This window comes from Callospermophilus lateralis, chromosome 13, assembly GCF_048772815.1.
Source record: "Callospermophilus lateralis isolate mCalLat2 chromosome 13, mCalLat2.hap1, whole genome shotgun sequence".
In the NCBI taxonomy this organism is placed as follows: Eukaryota; Metazoa; Chordata; class Mammalia; order Rodentia; family Sciuridae; genus Callospermophilus; species Callospermophilus lateralis.
The window spans coordinates 71646729-71663071 of NC_135317.1; the positions used below are offsets into that span (position 1 = coordinate 71646729).

The window sequence follows — 16343 nt, forward strand, 5'->3', positions numbered from 1 at the left end:
GAAATTATAAGAACTTCTAATGATCATACCTCTTTTTTGGCTTCTTTTTTAGGATCGTAATCACTATCATTCCCATCCATTGGGTGTGTTTCTTCCACATCATCATCACTGAAATAAACAAAGATTAGGACATTTAATTCTTTTTTTTTCCTTTTATTCCAGTGCTCTTATCAAGCTGCAATCTATCCCCTAATAATTTTACTAAATATTCTTCAATAGAATGAGACTTCTTGTTGGGAAGATGAGTTCATACTTTAATTCCTTCAGTTTTTAGAAACATTAATCCTTTGAGGCTTACAAAATAATTTTAGCAACATTTATAGTTAAAAAACCAAAGGTTCAATAGGAAAGAAAATACATATAGTTTGATACAATACTTACAATTTCAGCTGGCTAGAGAGTAAAAACAGACAAAAACCAGGAAACAAAATGATTTTATACTACCACTAAGTTACAGTCATAATAATGAAGTCTTCAGTTACTCAAGTAATTGTTGAAAGAACATCATCCTCAAAACATATTCTTAATATATGTATTGAGCATATCAATACCGAAAGGGAGTTTAGCGTGGTTCCACATGCCTGTAATTTCTGCAACTTGGGGAGGTTAAGGCAGGAGGATCACAAGTTTGAGGCCAGTCTCAGCAATTTAGTGGGTCCCTAAAGCAACTTAGTGAGACCCTCAAAATAAAAAGTAAAAATAAAAATGGATGGGAATGTACCCAGTACCAAAACCAAAAACTAAAAGGAAACATTGGTAATTATACTTAAAAGAGTATAATTAAGATAAGTATAATCAGGAGTCTTACTATTAAGACTCCTGACCACTTGGCTTTTCTTACCAAAGCAGAAACATGAATGTAAGGATAGGAGATACTTAAAATCTGTTGTGCTATTTTTTTGCCTTAAAAACAGAAGTGATCCAATGCTATGTCTTTAAAAGTATAACTGCAAACGAGCATTAAACCTACCTGTCACCCTGATTATGTCTATTGGCTAGTTTACGAGCCTGACGATCCATCAAACTTGTCCTAGAACGGGTTTTTTTCCAAGAATAGTAATATTTTACGAGGCTTGCAATTGTCTTATCTGGAAGCTTAAAGAAAACAAAACAAAGAATGTTGATATTGCAAGTTTAATCCATGAAATTTGATTAACAAGATGAGTATCACTGATATTGTTCTTTGATAATAAAGACACAAATGAAAAATACTTCATAGGTATCTTTATAAATTATAAGAGTTAAAAAGTATTGTTCAAATCATGGTACCGCACCACACTAATGTCACTGACATTTCTGAATATTAAAGTTTGTTCTGGGTTGGGGGAGGTGGATGGAAGAATGTCACAAATTAACTTAGAATGTCCCCAGAAGTTGCAGCATAGCCATATTAGTATTCAGTATTAATTTTAAACATATAATAGTATATCATCTAAAGACCCACTCAATTCTTTATCGTTTCTATAAATTGAAAAATTTTAACATAATTAAAGTAACATAAAAGTCAAAAATAAGTGAACAGCTCAGTGGTTTTTAGTATATTCACTAAGTTGTACTTTACTGCTATCTAATTCCATAACATTTTCTAATCTCAAAAAGAAATCCTATACCCATTAGGAGCCATTCCTTATTCTTTCCTCCCTGGTAACCTTCCTGTCTCTATGGATTTGCCTATTCTAAACATTTTCATATAAAGGGACTCATACAGCATATGGTCTTTTGCGTCTGGCTTCCTTTCATTTAGCAAAATGTTTTTAAGAGCTAGCTCCAGCCAGCCATGTGGTGCATGTCTGGAATCCCAGCAGAATGGGAAGCTGAAGCAGGAAGATTTCAAGTTCAAAGCCACCCTCAGCAAAAGTGAGGGACTAAGCAACTCAGTAAGACCCTGTCTCTAAATAAAAAAATGCAAATAGGGCTGGGGATGTGGCTTTAGTACCCTGAGTTCAGTCCCTGTTACTAAAAATAAATAAATAAATAAATAAATAAAATAAAGAAATAAGAAGAGCTAGTTCGGTTCTTAACTTTTTGAATCACTTGGTTTTAAATCCAGGTCTTAAGATGGTAAATAATGCAGACTTTAGTATGGAATAAAGTCTCTGAGTATCAAAGTTAATTATCATACACTCAAATGTTATACTGGCAAGCAAGGATCACTCAAACTTCCCAACAAAAATGTTCTCTTCAGTTATGGAAGATATCTAGAAATATTTACAAATATCATCTAATTTTTATTCACTTTGGCTAAATTAGTTTAATCAGTAATTTCTCAGACATCGATACATTAAAAATTTAAGAACCAAGTCTAATGTCATAAAATGAACATTTAAAAATAAAGTTGAAATTATGATTTTTTCCTCTGAGAACAAACATACTTCTAACTATCACCACATAAAATTTAAGTCAAAACAAAACTAATTTATTAAATAGAAACAGCACACAACTGTCATGCATGAATGGTTTTAGAAAATAGTACAATATGGAAATATACCTATTTTTAAATAATTTAAAATTAAAAGTTGGAATTTTTTTTTATATTCACTAATTAGGGAGTATTCAATAGTAGTATAAGATGTCATTCAGGTATGAACTGCAGAAAGACCAAAATCACCATACCATTTGCTGAATCCTGTGAAAGCTCTTCCCATGAAAACTAAAGGCTTGTTCAAATAGGACTTTATCTTCAACTGTCCACTCATCCGGAAAGGGAGTGAAATTAGGGAGATCAGCAAGGGACTTCTCAATGTTATGTTTATGCCAAAACAACATGCCAAGTGCCTTTGAAGAGAAATCATTCCTCTTTGGTTTTAATGGACTTATGTTCTATCACATTTAAAAAAGTTAAACACAAATTAGATAAAAATATTAAGCCTATGATTTCAACTGAAGATATAGTCACAGTTTAGGGCTTTTAATCAGAGATACCCAGGTAGCATACCTTGTTTTATTTCTTGTAAATCAGAGCCCCAGAACAGCAAATGTTCATACATCCCATATTTGCTGCATCATCTAAAAAATTATTTTCTTTTAAATCAGTGTGTCAGAACAATGAATATTCATACATACCATATTTGCTGCACAATCTAAGAAAAAGAGTGAGCTGAGGATAACTTTAATTTCTAAAGCAGATTTATAGGCTTATACCATGGTTTTTACACCACCACACTTATTAATTTGTCAATGTACAGAAAAAAATATACTAAAAGGAAAATATCAAGTATATCAATACTTGAAAGAAACTATCGATTTTAACACAAAATCAGAAATGTTCAGTTGGGACTTAGTAGAGAAATACTTAGAAGTATAGATAGGTTAAACACTTCCAAGAATTGAACTTCCCCTGCAATTTTAACAAATATTTTATTACATATCTTTAAAAGTTAGATTATTATCATAATATATACATATAGAATTATTAGAAGGCATATAAGTAACTTCAAATTCTTAGTCACTAAGTCATAAGCCTGAAATGGCCAATTTATAAAATTTCTATAACTTTCCACTCTATTGTTAAGTAGTAGGCCAACTCCTTTAGGGGATAAATCTTTGAAGATTTTAAAAAGAGATACAGCATAAAAAAAGTTAAATAAGGGGCTGGTAAAATAGCTTAGTTGGTAGAGTGCTTGCCTTGCATGCATAAAGCCCTGGGTTCAATCCCCAGCACCACCAAAAAAAAAAAAAAAGTTAAATAAGAAACTTAGATATACAGATAAACACCTCAATAAAATAATATTAATTTACCATGTCAGACTATAGTTAGTCCTCAATAACCCAGGTTATAAATGCTTTACCTTTCTCACTTCTCCAAAAACAAATCTACCTAAAATTTTCTCTAAAACAAATTTTTACTGTTGATTCTGATAAAAGATGAAATGCTGCTTAGTTGAAATGAGATTTAAGAATCTATTTCCAAGCAAAGTACAATGGTGCATGCCTATAGTCCCAGTTACTAAGGAGGTCAAGGAAGAAAGACTGCTTGAGCCCAGGAGTTTTAGACCAGCCTGGTCAACATAATAAGAACCCACATCTTAAAAAAAATTAAAAATAAAAATAAAAAAATTCTCTATACCTGTTCGACATTGTAGCCATGTTTTTCCTTTGCAATTGCAATATATTCATCCACTGTAATAAAACAATGTTAGATAATTATTTTCATTTACTTAATATGCCCAGGTATGTTATTTTTTTAAACATGACAAAATATTTCTTCTGGGGCAAAAAAGTAGCCAAATCCATCTTCCACAAAACGTTACAAAAAGAGACTTATATAAACAGGATCAGAGGTTTGCCTGGTTTAAAATTTTAATTAGTATGCCATCTCTTTGACCATATATCATATACTTATTAAATTCAATGGAATCAGAACAATTATTTTTATATGCAGAAAAATACCAATCTGTGAGTAGACAACAGAATCTAATTACAATGTAAATGCTAAGACAAATTCTGGATTTTCTATTACTCTTCATTTGAGAAACTTAGCTATTTAAAACCCTTTCTCATGTTTTAGAGTTGGCTCAAAGCCTTTACTATCCCATTTCTGATTGTTGTATAAAGGATGATTTACCTATGATTTTGCCAGTTCTATAGAATAATAACAAATTTAAGAATGCTTCAGTATTTCTAAAATTTTCTTCAGTTTTCCCTGCTTGTTATATAAAGAGAATCTGAATATTTCATTTTCATTCATCCTTCATATGTAATTAAGTTAACAAATTCTTCACTTAACAGTTTTAATGATGATACTGGCTATTTCAAGGCCTCACTGCTAAGAAATATGCCAAATTCAGGACTTGGTTTTATGTGAAGTCCAAACCATCACTTCTTGACCCTTTATACTTCCTTAAACATACTTCTCAGAAGCAGTGGTTAAGAATTTCGGTCCTGAAATAACTAGTCTACCTAGGCTTGGTTTTCTGATTACCGAGTTTTCTGACTTGGTAAAGTAACTTGACCTTGCTTACCTCAAGTCCCCACCCCCCAAACTGGTGACAAAAATAGTGCCTTCCTCTTACAATTAAATGAGTTAATATATGGGAAGTGCTTAGAGCAGCATTTGGCACATCATTTTAAGTATTTAACAATCTGCTACTAATATTGGTCAGTACAGTTTAATATTGTGCTATATAACAATATGCCATTATAACAGCAACTATTTTTTATGGATGCTATTATTAGCTCCTCCAGTATAAATTTTTGGTACAAAAAATCCAAATATTACATTTTGCTTAGAATCCACAGCATTTAAATACATTACATCTAAATATATGCTGATTAAATTTAATAAAAGTATTTTATAGTCCTATAGATAGAAAACTAACCAATACCAACCAACCAGTGGTTCTCAACCCTGGCTATGTATTAGAATCAGTGTGGAAGCTTAAAAAGTAAGATGCCCAGGCTTCACCTGTGAATATTTAGATTTAATTGGTTCAAGAGGAATGCTAGACATCAGTACTCTTAAAAGAAAGTTTCCGAAATGATTCCAATGCACATCCAGGATTTAAGATCACTGCCCTAGACCTTTACTGGATATTCTAAATGGACACCACACTACTAAGGTCATGCTAGCTTTCTGGATTTTGTTTTCTACTTTTCTAAGAAGTGCACCACTGTATAAAACAAGGCTAAAACAGCAAAATGCAATGACACCCTGATGATTTTTGTGAATGAAAACCTTTGCCTTTAAGAGAATTAAACCTGGGAAACCCAATCTTTCAAATTCTCAGTACACAACTCCAGAGACCAAATGAACAATTTCATGTTTTCAATTAAGAATGCCACAAAAGAACATATTCCTAGATTACCAGCTACACCTTTAGTTGGTATTCTAGAGTTCTTAAATAGGAAGAATTATCAGGTATGCAAAAGTACACTCAGTTTTCAATTTTTAGTTTTCTTATTGCATCAATAAGCGTGATTAGACTTACTATGCACATGATACATAGGACATCATTAATTTTCTTGAGACTGAAAGCATGATACATCTTTATGATGTTAGTAAATATTTTAAAAAGACAAGCTATTTTATAGCTTCTAGAATGTCTGTTCAGTGTTGCTGTTGCTGTTGTTATTTAATAAGTTCAATGATAACTGAATGGAGGGACGGGGATCTTAGTGTTGTTACCTGCACGTTTCCTATATCTGATGTGCCGCAAAGGATCAGGTCCGCTACATCACATTGAAGTCTAAAGCCACACCATGATTCAAGAAGTGCATGGTCAATGATCCAGAAGGTCTCCGTCCAGAAATGGAGAGCACAAAGATGACCTGATGGCTGCTGAAGTCAGTTCTTTCCCCTTTCCTCTTTAAAATGGTAATGATAGTGGGCTCTTTGAAGTTTGAAGGCATTTCTTTACAGCTCCATATACTGAGGAAAAGCCTGTGCAGAGGTCTATATAGTAACTCCCTCCCCTGCTTGAGGATTTAAGCAGCAATGCCATCAGATCCTAGGTTTTTCATTCTTCATGGGCCTGACACAACTTGGAATGATCAACCCACTATCTTTCAAAAGGAAAAACATTCTAATATAACAACCTCCATTAAAAAAAACAAAAACAAAAACAAAAAACAACAAAATTGTTTTCTTATAAGAATCTAAGACTCAAAAACAAACATAAGTTGCATTTTGAACTGGCTGATAGATCCCTGTTAACCTTAATGTTCAATCTCAGAAAACTTACATTTGGCATCTGGGATACTGTGATATGGAGACCATACAAGCATCCCTCCATTGTCTTTATCTGTGTACTTTGTAGCACCTGGGGAAAAAAATTAATTACTTTGAATATTATGCAATTTATTTACATTGAAAGTAAGTGTAACATTACCTGCAAAGGTGGACAAAGAAAGTATAGGAAAACAAAGAGAAGAAAAATACATTTAAAGACAGTAATATCCATTTATGATAACATAGGAAATTTTGCAAATTCTGTTGCTTGGCCAACTTAAATTAAAAAGACTTTCTGAAGTAGATTACATATTCCTATTTCCTAACAGAATCTGATTCAACCTTCTACATATTACTACATATATTAGGAATCATCACTAAGAATTCTGAATTTTTAAAGTAGAGAAAATACCTCAGGTATTGTTTTGTCTCACTCTAAATCGGCCAAGATTGCTATAATTTTTAAAATAGTAGTGTCTGCTTTTGTCAGACTCCCATGTAAAAATATAAATGCAAGCTGGGCCTGGTGGCACACACCAGTAATCCCAGTGGCTCAAGAACTGAGTCAGGAGGATCATGAGTTCAAAGCCAACCTCAGCAAAAGTAAGGCCCTAAGAATAAGAAACTCAATGAGACCTTGTCTCTAAATTAAATACAAAAGAGGACTGGGGAGGAGGCTCAGTGTTCAAGTGCCCCTGAGTTCAATCCCTGGTACCAATAAATAAATAAATATACCTACATATACAAATGCAAAATAGTCAACCCATTCAAAGGAAATAAAACAGAAATTCTATCTATGTTGGTCAGAAGCCTTGACTTAATAAAATCTAATCCAGTGAATGTCCTAAACTTGAATCCTTTAACATGGAACTGATTCTTTTTGCATAATGGATTTTAACAATAACATCAGTTAAATCATATATAATAGAAAATGAAATACATTGACTTAAGTCTTAATAGCATATCATGCTTATCAATTAAATACATTTCCTTGCAACTCACTCTTACATAAAGTGTAAATTATATCTCATTAAACAAAAGTTGAACTTTTAAAGAAAAAATTTCCCATGAACAATATCAATCATGTTTCCCCCCAAATCCCTAGTATTGTAATGAAGGGCTTGACCTGATAGAAACTGGCATCTAAGCTGTGGGACTAATAGTTCTTTTGACACAGGGGTTAAAAGAGGTACGAGTAGAGGGCAATTCTGTCTGATAGCAGAAAATGCCTAATCAGGCATTTTAGAATGTTTCCCTGACCCTGGACTCTAACATTTTCAATAGTATGTGGGTCAACTAGGTCCAAGAGAAAACTGATGTTTACACAAGTGGATCAGAGTCAGACTCCCAGAATTTGAATCCTAGCTCGGACACTTGGTAGTTGTGTCTCCTTGGGTACATCCACATAATCAGTCTGAGCCTCAGTTTTCCTCATCTCTAAAAATAGCAATGTTGAGTACTTACCTACTTCATAGAGTTGTTCAAAAACTGAATTAATGTAAGTGCTAGATACATGATACGCATTATAGAAGACTTAATATTACTGGCATGTTTATTTAAGATAGTTTTTACTTAGGTTCCCTTCTTTATCCTGGAAAGGCTTCTTCTCATCAACCATTACCTAAAATAAATAAGTGAAACCTCATGGGGATATAACTCAAATGGCTAATATTCTCTCACCCATCCTTTGAAAATAAGACTGAATAACTGAAATGACCTTTTTTGTTTTTCTAACATCTCATCTTATTCATCCTACTATAAAAGATAAAGAGAGTAACTTGTCCTATTAAAATAATTATGCTTTAGAAAACTTTGCATCCAATAAAGCTTTACCCATTCTAGTATAAAAACTACACTAAACAAATATTTAAAGGATATAAATAAGCTTAATGCTTATTTTAACTGTAAAAATATTTAAACGCATACCCAAATACTATCTTCATATTCAGTAATAGTGAGAATCAAACCTGATTCACCTACAAAGTAATCAAGCCTTAGAAGTATATTATCTTCTGAATATATTAAAAGCAAACCCAAACCTATATTGAAAGCTACCATAATTTTAAGACTATGTAGTGCCATGTCAGTTCTAAAAATAGACTGTTAAAGCAGTATTTAAATAAAACATTTAAAAGCTTAATTTTTTGAAGTCACTTGGATCTCTTTTACACACAGTTGGTAATTTATGAGGCTACTGGGGACAACCAACTAAGAAACCATAATACAATTTGACAGGCTAAGACTTCTTATCAACAGCAAATTTCAAAATATGTAAAAAAAAAATCTAAGTTTTTAGATTTCCTTTAAGGCATTAAAATTAAGGACTGTGATGGAAATCATGGAACAGACACACTAAATAATGAACTTAAAAAACGAAGAGTGAGATAGTCTGAATATTCTAAAAATTCTACTATTTATATATAGTAGGCTTTAAATAATACACTTGATATACCAACTTTAAACTGGGGTCAGCAAAGACTCCCAGGGATACATAAGAATAAATAAATTTTAAGGGAATTAATTTTCAGACTTTGAACTTTGTTTTCTTTCCCAAGACAATCTGCCTGACAACTCATCTGTCAATTATGTTACATAAAGTAGTCCCCCCTTATCTTGGGTTTCACTTCCCGTGGTAACTGAGATCCAAAAATATTAAGTGAAAATTTTCAGAAATACACAATTCATAAGTTTTAAACTGCACACCAACCTGAGCAGCATCATGAAATCTCACCCAGTCCCACTCAGTCCTCCCTGGGATTTAATTACCCCACTTTGTCCCACATATCTATGCTGTATGTACTACCGCTTGGCAGCTGTTCTGGTTATCGGATTAACTGTAGTAGTACTGCAGTCCTTGTATTCAGGTAACTCTTATTTTACTTAACAATGTCCCCAAAGTGCAAGAATAGCAATAGTGACAATTCAAATATGCCAAAGGAAAGTCACAAAATACTTTAAGTGAAAGTTGGAAGTTCTTGACTTAATAAGAAAAAAAAATGTTGAGTTTGCTAAGGCCTACCTTAAGTTATTGCATATCCCTGCAGATATTGGGGGATTACTATGTGCTGCTTCTAGTTCTGTCATCCCTCTTTAAAAAATGCCCTTCTCTTAACAAAACAACAACAAAAAATGTCTTATCTATTCCAAATATTACAAGAACACAACGACTAGAATTTTAAAACTTAAAGGGTTCCAGACAAGGTGTCAACAAAACCCTCCTTTGAGATATAACTATTACAATTTTAATCAGTGATGCAATACTTCAAGTCAGAAAAGCTATTCACGTAGCATCTTATGTTCACAAGAATATATATTATGAAAAAAAAGTTGGACATATTGTGAAGTAGAGAAGTAGAGAAGTTGGGTAGGTGATCAATAAAATACTTCCAAGCATACAAATATATTATGGAAGATAAAATTCTGTGGGGAAAATGCATGGAAATGATTTCAAAGACAAAAGAGGAATAATGTAAACTTTCAGACTTTAAGGAATCTACCAATGTATTTTACAAAAGAGATAAGAAAGATCATATCAATAAAGTGTATTTAATGGATGCATTTAATATACCACAGATTACATTCTTCAATTACTTAAACTCAGTTACAAGAGATGTCAACTTTAAAATATATGAATCTGTTGTTCCAAAATGTTTATGGGTATATAAGCAAAATATTTTGAAAACTCCTACTGTGTATACATTGATTTTCACTTAATCTTGTGATACACTTAACACCTCCCTTTTATGAATAAGAAATTTAAAGCCTAGAAAAGTCAGATAGTTCACCTAAGATCACCATCCTTACTAACGGCATATGATCAGAGCTAAGATTCACTACGGAAAACCACTCTTCATGAAGTAAGATGTCAGTGACCACTAAATAAAAGGAAGAACTAGTAAATGATTGAAAAATAATCAGAAATCTAGTTTGTAAATTTTAAAGACATTATTAGCAATGATCCCTTAAGAAAATGTCCTTGATCTCCTAACTTTAGTTTTCCAACATAAATCTACATATCAGTTTATCAGTAATTTATCAGTAACTATTTTTTATCACTGATAAATTAATTATGTGCTCAATTTCTATCACAACCATCATATCTTTCAATAAAAATACCCTTCACAAATAATCTTATTTTTTCTACATTTTGTCTTAATAATTTCAGTACCTAAGTAATTTTCTCTGTCAGATGACTTATTAGGGTTATGGGTGAATAATCTTCACAAAGGTGGGCTGAGTGGTTTATGAGATACTCACAATGAAATGGTAGGAGAAAAGGATAGCGTAGCTACTTCTCAATTTCTGTCATAAGTTAATAAGTATCTCTTCCATTATTATCTTTTCAAAATGCAAATTCTCACCTAATTATTTTGAATTAATATAAAATGAAAACTCTGAAGTATAGTTCCACACTTGGAATAAAACAGAGCAGCAAAAAGTATATTTCCTTACTAAAACAATGTCTGGGGCTGGGGTTGTGGCTCAGTGGTGGAGCGTTTGCCTAGCATGTGTGAGGCCCTGGGTTCAATTCTCAGCACCACATATAAATAAATAAAAGTCTGTGGACAACTAAAAAAAAATTTATATATAATACACACACACATACATATTTATGTTTAAAAAATGTCTACAAATTGATAATATACATTTAGTTGGCAGAACTGACCTACGGTCAGAACAGAAAAGCCTATCTAAGGCTAAATGGTAATTGTTTTTAATTATATGCTTGGACTGGAGATTATTCTACTTATGTTCAAAATAAGCAAAGTATATTCAATTAAGTTGGTTAGTCCAAATAGCCATCGTGTCAAACCACCTAAACAATATTTTGTTTTAATGAATTATTCTTTAAATTCTGAAATTCATTCCATGGTTTATTATTTTTAAAAAACGCTTTACAGTATAAGTTCACTTCAGTATGATGTCTGGTTCTTAAACACAAAACCCCTAATTAACCTGTACAGGAAACAAATGTTTATTCACATTGACCTAATGGGACAAAAAGATATGCTTATTGACTTATGAAATAATTCTGGCTGCTAAGTTCTAATTTGGAAATAACTTTATCATATCAAGAGAAGCACAGTGTACTAACGAAACTTCCAAGTGAAAAAGGTGTAAATATACTGAGAATAATTTCTCATAATTTTGAAATTTAATCTACTGAATAAGATGAGCCATATGCCCCATCATTTAATCCTGACAATAATACCATAAAATAGTTTGGCAAACAGATTCAGGAAGGCCAATGACTTGCTCAGAGCTCAAAAACAAGAGTAGGTAAATTAAGTCTATCCTAAAGCCAAGGTATGCTTTTTCTAAATGTCAAGCTAAACCCTGAGGTACACGGTGATGTTCAAGTGCCATTCACTTACTAGTTACATGAATAGGAAAATTAGTTTTACAAAAATGTTTAAGAATACTTGAAACCCACCAGTACACATACTGATAGCCTTTGCATAAAATGAACTAACAGTCATGTCATTTTGACCTGGATCTTGTGAGCACTCTTCTAACATTGTTTTCACCTACTGGAAAAGGGACTGTCTTGACAATCCTTTTAACACTGATTATTTTATTTTATCCTCTTCCCATGGGAGAAGAGCTGCTACCTAAACTGTTCAAATGGTTGGTAAATCTAATTTTGCACTGTTCTAACAGGGAGGAAGAAAACGAACATATCCATCCCCCTCATGCTGTCTCCCTCTACAAAATTCAAGTAAGCACTATTAACATCTAACATAATTCAAGAGTCAGACACGATGTTGATATGAATGGGCACTGGGCAAAAAATGGACAACTAAGAAAAAAGGGGAGGGGGCTTTTCTAAGCCTGTCTAAAGCCTGAACTGAAGAGAGTCTGGGCGGGGTAGGGAGGAGAAAACGCGCTCCACTCCTGAGAGGCTCCAGCAAGGGCGCCTCCATATGCGGAACTCTCGCCCAATCCCCGCGCAGGCTGAAATCCCGTGACCGCGAGGGAGCCTGTTTGGAGAAAAGTAGACTGGGAGCCCGCAAGCTGGGTTGGCAGAGGACGCTGGAACCTGGCTGCTCGGGGAGAAAATGTCTCCTTGGCAGCCGCAGCCACTGTCCTGTGGTCTGACTTCCTAGGGCTGGCTGGAGAGCGAGGTGTGCCGCTGGCGTCTCCCCACTCCCTTCCCCCACCCCTTCTCCGCCGCGGCTTCAACACTCCGCAGAGATGCCGCGGCCAAAGCCACACCACCTAGCCAAAAAGAAAGAAAAGAGACAATCCCGGCTGCAAGGGGGTCGGCAGGGCTTGCCCTTGGCTTGGGCGGGTGACAGGCGCCCAGGCCTTCACAGCCTGTCCTTGCAGAGCTCGGCCAGTGGTTCCCGGGGGCCGGTTATGTGGCAACTGACATTTGCAGGCTTGTCTACACGTAGCCCGTACGCCCTCTCTCCTCCAGCCCCCGGCTCCGCAGTCCCTGCTTCCCCGGCCTCGGACTCCTCCGACTCCACTCACCCCGACCCCAGCTTCGTGCTGCGGGGGCAGAAAGGCGATGCCATCAGCGGGCAAGTGGTCTCCAAAGGAAACCATGTTAACCTTGCAATGCACACATCTGCCCACACGCCCCGTGTCACTGCCCGGCCAAGCCTGACAGCCTCTCCGCCAGAGATGCCTTGCCTTGCCCTGCCCAGCCCAACCCAGCCCCACAACCCTCCCAAGCCCCACACCCGGACCCCTACCACGGCCCCCCAAACCAAGCCCAGAAAAGGGGAGACGAGATTTTCCTTAAGCAAATATATCTACCTGGATCAAATTCAGGGATCCGAGCTTGGTATTCAGCTCCGACTCTCATCCCAACATCTGCAAAGCAATGCCAAAAAATAAAAAAATAAAAAATAAAATAAAAATGAAAAAAGAAGAAAAAAATAAAAATTAAGAGACACTTAATAAAAAAATAAAAATTGCTGGAGAAAGGACAGAAGCGGCGGTGGATGGGAAGATATTAACTCGGGGCAGTCCGGGAGATGGCAGCGGATGGGGGGCGGGGAGCTGGGGGGGGCGAGGGCGGAGGATTGGTCGAGGGCGGAGGGACGGGGGTCGCGGGGTGCTGCTGCACTGCACCGGGAGTTCGAGGCTACCGCAGCGCCCGGGCTCCGAGGGGAGGGAGGGCGGGAGCGCGGCGAGGGGAGGGGGCTGGGGGAGGGGAGGAGGGAGGAGGGGGGCAGGCGGGCTGGCGGGGAGGAGTTCGAGGCTACCACCGTGCTCGTCGTCGCTGCTGCAGCCGCTCTCGGGCTCCGAGTAGTGCAGCCCGCCGTTGGTGGAGGAGGCGCCGCTGCCGCCGCCCGCCGGGCTTTTGGCGCTGCCGTTGGCCGATCGGTTCTTCCCCAGTAACTCGGGCCCTTTCTCCATCATGCCGGGCATGGTAGAAGAGGGGAGGGGGAAAGGTGTGGGGAAGAGGTAGGCGTCAGGGTGAAGGGGGAGATGGCTTACGAGCGCGGGCGGAGGGAGAGGAGGAGGAGGAGGAGACGGCGGCGGCGGAGGAGGAGGGTGTTAATATGGAGCCGCCATAACCGCCCCGGTCCGGCAGTAGCGCAGTCGCCTCACAACAACCCGCCCCGGCCCCGCCTCTCTCCCCTCCTCCCTCCGCCGCCGCCGCCCGCCCCGCGCAGTCCCGGGCGCCCCTCACGGCCGCGCCGCGCTCTACGCCGCCGCCGGTATCACTCCGCCCCGCAGGGAGGTTCCGGCCGCCAGAGGGGGAGGGGAGCAGAGTGCAGGGGGAGGGGCGGGGAAGCCCCGCTCGCCGCCGGGCCGGGCCACCCCCATCGTGCGCTCGGAAGACCGCCGTAGAGACGCAGCCGCCACTCGGCGTCCTTCCTAGGGGGCGCTCGGGAGCACGGGCGAGAGGTGCTCGCGAGGGAGCGGGACTCTTTGCCCTCTCAGGGCGGAAGGAACGCGGTCAGCCTGAGAAAACCCGGCTAGACCCGACCGCCCTAGTCGTGGGGGGAGCGGCCTCCGGTCTGGTGTGCAGTCGCAGGTCAGGCGATCCGCCAGACCCCGGCGGGAGCGCGGTACTCCCAAGGTACTGCCGCCGCCGGCTGCTCGGCTCCCGCGGTCCTCCGGCAGCGACAAGCTGGCGGCGCGCGCCTGCCCGTCATGCAGTCGCGAGGTCTAGTGTGGCGGCCTTGAGTCCGCCGTGGCCCAGCCAGCAAGTAGTTTCGGCCATAGCGACCTGGAGCTACATTTTTTTTTTTTTTCCTGGATCTCTGAATTGGGGCCCAATACCCGAGAGAGACTGAGGGTGGCAAGATGAGTTTCTCGAGGCTGAGAATGCCCCTGTGTTTTGCTAAAACACCCTCCCGCACGGGGAGTGGGGACACGTTCACTCTGTCTTCCGCTACCCATCACTCCGTTCTATTTAATCTCTCTTTAGTAGTTGAGGGATAAACGCCGAGAGTGGGAAAATAAAATTTAGACGAAGTCCTTTCCCAGTTGGCACTTTCTGTGTCCGCCCTGACCTATGGTGATAGCTTGGAGCAGATCCGTGGGCAGGCAGAGTCCTCAAGTAGAGGTGAGGCAAGAGCTGCATTCTGGCAGAGTTTCCAGCCTGGAAGGAGAGGTGCTTTGTAATGCTTTTCTCAGCTGCATTTATTCGTTCACCAGAGTTGAGAGTGTCTGCTGTTTGCCAGGCTGTGTGGCATCAGGGGCTATTCATGATAGTCTCTCTTTGAGTACAAGTGAGGACTTACTGTGTGTAATATACAGATGTATGCCGAGCAATATTTAGGAGTACCAGTGAAATAGTTTACAAACACTTGAAAATAAAGATTGTCTGGATGAAACCAGAAATGAGTTTCTGGTCAGAACAAGCTTTTACTGACATAACATATCTAATCAGGAATTGAGCCAAGAAAACCCTGGGAAGCAAATATTTGACGGGCCCTGTCTAAAGGACAATGCATCCTACCCAGTATAGAACCTCTGGTTCTGATAGTGAAGATAGTCTCCTCTCTATCCAAGTTGATAGGATTACATTAAACATTTGAATCATACAACTAAACTACTAATTCTGTTTCTGTTCTCAACAAATACAGTTCTGAATAATATTTTAAGTGCCAATACGGTTTTCTACAAGGAGAGAATGTCCTGGTCAAATGAAGTGAATAGCCATTTCCTTTGATGGTTATGTTTTTCATTGTAAATTAATATATTGGTATTTGAGTTTTTATAGAAGAGCTTCTAATCAACATGACTCAGCTCCTTTGGTCCTGTAACACAAAGCTGGATCCTGAACTTAGGAAGTTCACCAAGATAAATGCCACTGAGTCCTCTAAGCAGCCAGCTTTCTTAACACTCCAACTCTGCACTTTTCTACAAAAAGAAATCTACATGTAGTTCAGGAACCAAAACACTGAGAAGATTTGGGATCTTTGTGACTTGATTTCATGATTATTAGTAAAACCTTTGAAGTGAAAAGATTCTACAGGAGTACAGCAAATAGAGCAGAGCAGAGAAGACTACATTCCTCTGCTGGGGAAAGAACCTGAGAAAGGAATGTTTTGCTCCTGAAGAAAAGGAAAGCACCTGAACTTGGCCTGGGTTTGAAGAATTAACAATGGGCCTTAAAATGATTTCTGGAGAGTTGACAAGGACAGAGAAAAAAGTTCTAGAGAGAAAGTCTTGGGAATGCCAATTTTGAGAAGGGTTAGAAGAAGAA

The 16343-nt window shown here is 38.1% G+C and overlaps 1 protein-coding gene across 7 annotated transcripts in view; it reads right to left on the reverse strand.

Annotated features, from left to right (window-relative positions):
- The window catches only part of Rcor3 (REST corepressor 3), a 45220-nt gene extending 30977 nt beyond the window's left edge, over nucleotides 1–14243 (reverse strand). For 3 of the 7 annotated variants that reach the window (XM_076832033.1, XM_076832038.1, XM_076832036.1), the window contains exons 1-7: nucleotides 13885–14243; nucleotides 13433–13489; nucleotides 6681–6758; nucleotides 4067–4119; nucleotides 2614–2775; nucleotides 971–1095; nucleotides 30–108 (exon numbers count right to left, since the gene is read on the reverse strand). In XM_076832033.1, coding sequence (XP_076688148.1) covers nucleotides 30–108; nucleotides 971–1095; nucleotides 2614–2775; nucleotides 4067–4119; nucleotides 6681–6758; nucleotides 13433–13489; nucleotides 13885–14050 — 720 coding nt within the window. In that variant the 5' untranslated portion in view covers nucleotides 14051–14243. Of the gene's footprint in view, nucleotides 1–29; nucleotides 109–970; nucleotides 1096–2613; nucleotides 2776–4066; nucleotides 4120–6124; nucleotides 6304–6680; nucleotides 6759–13432; nucleotides 13490–13884 lie in introns of those variants that run through there. The other 4 variants (XM_076832034.1, XM_076832039.1, XM_076832035.1 and 1 more) reach the window with 3 other exon arrangements.
- Nucleotides 14244–16343: the final 2100 nt, after the last annotated feature.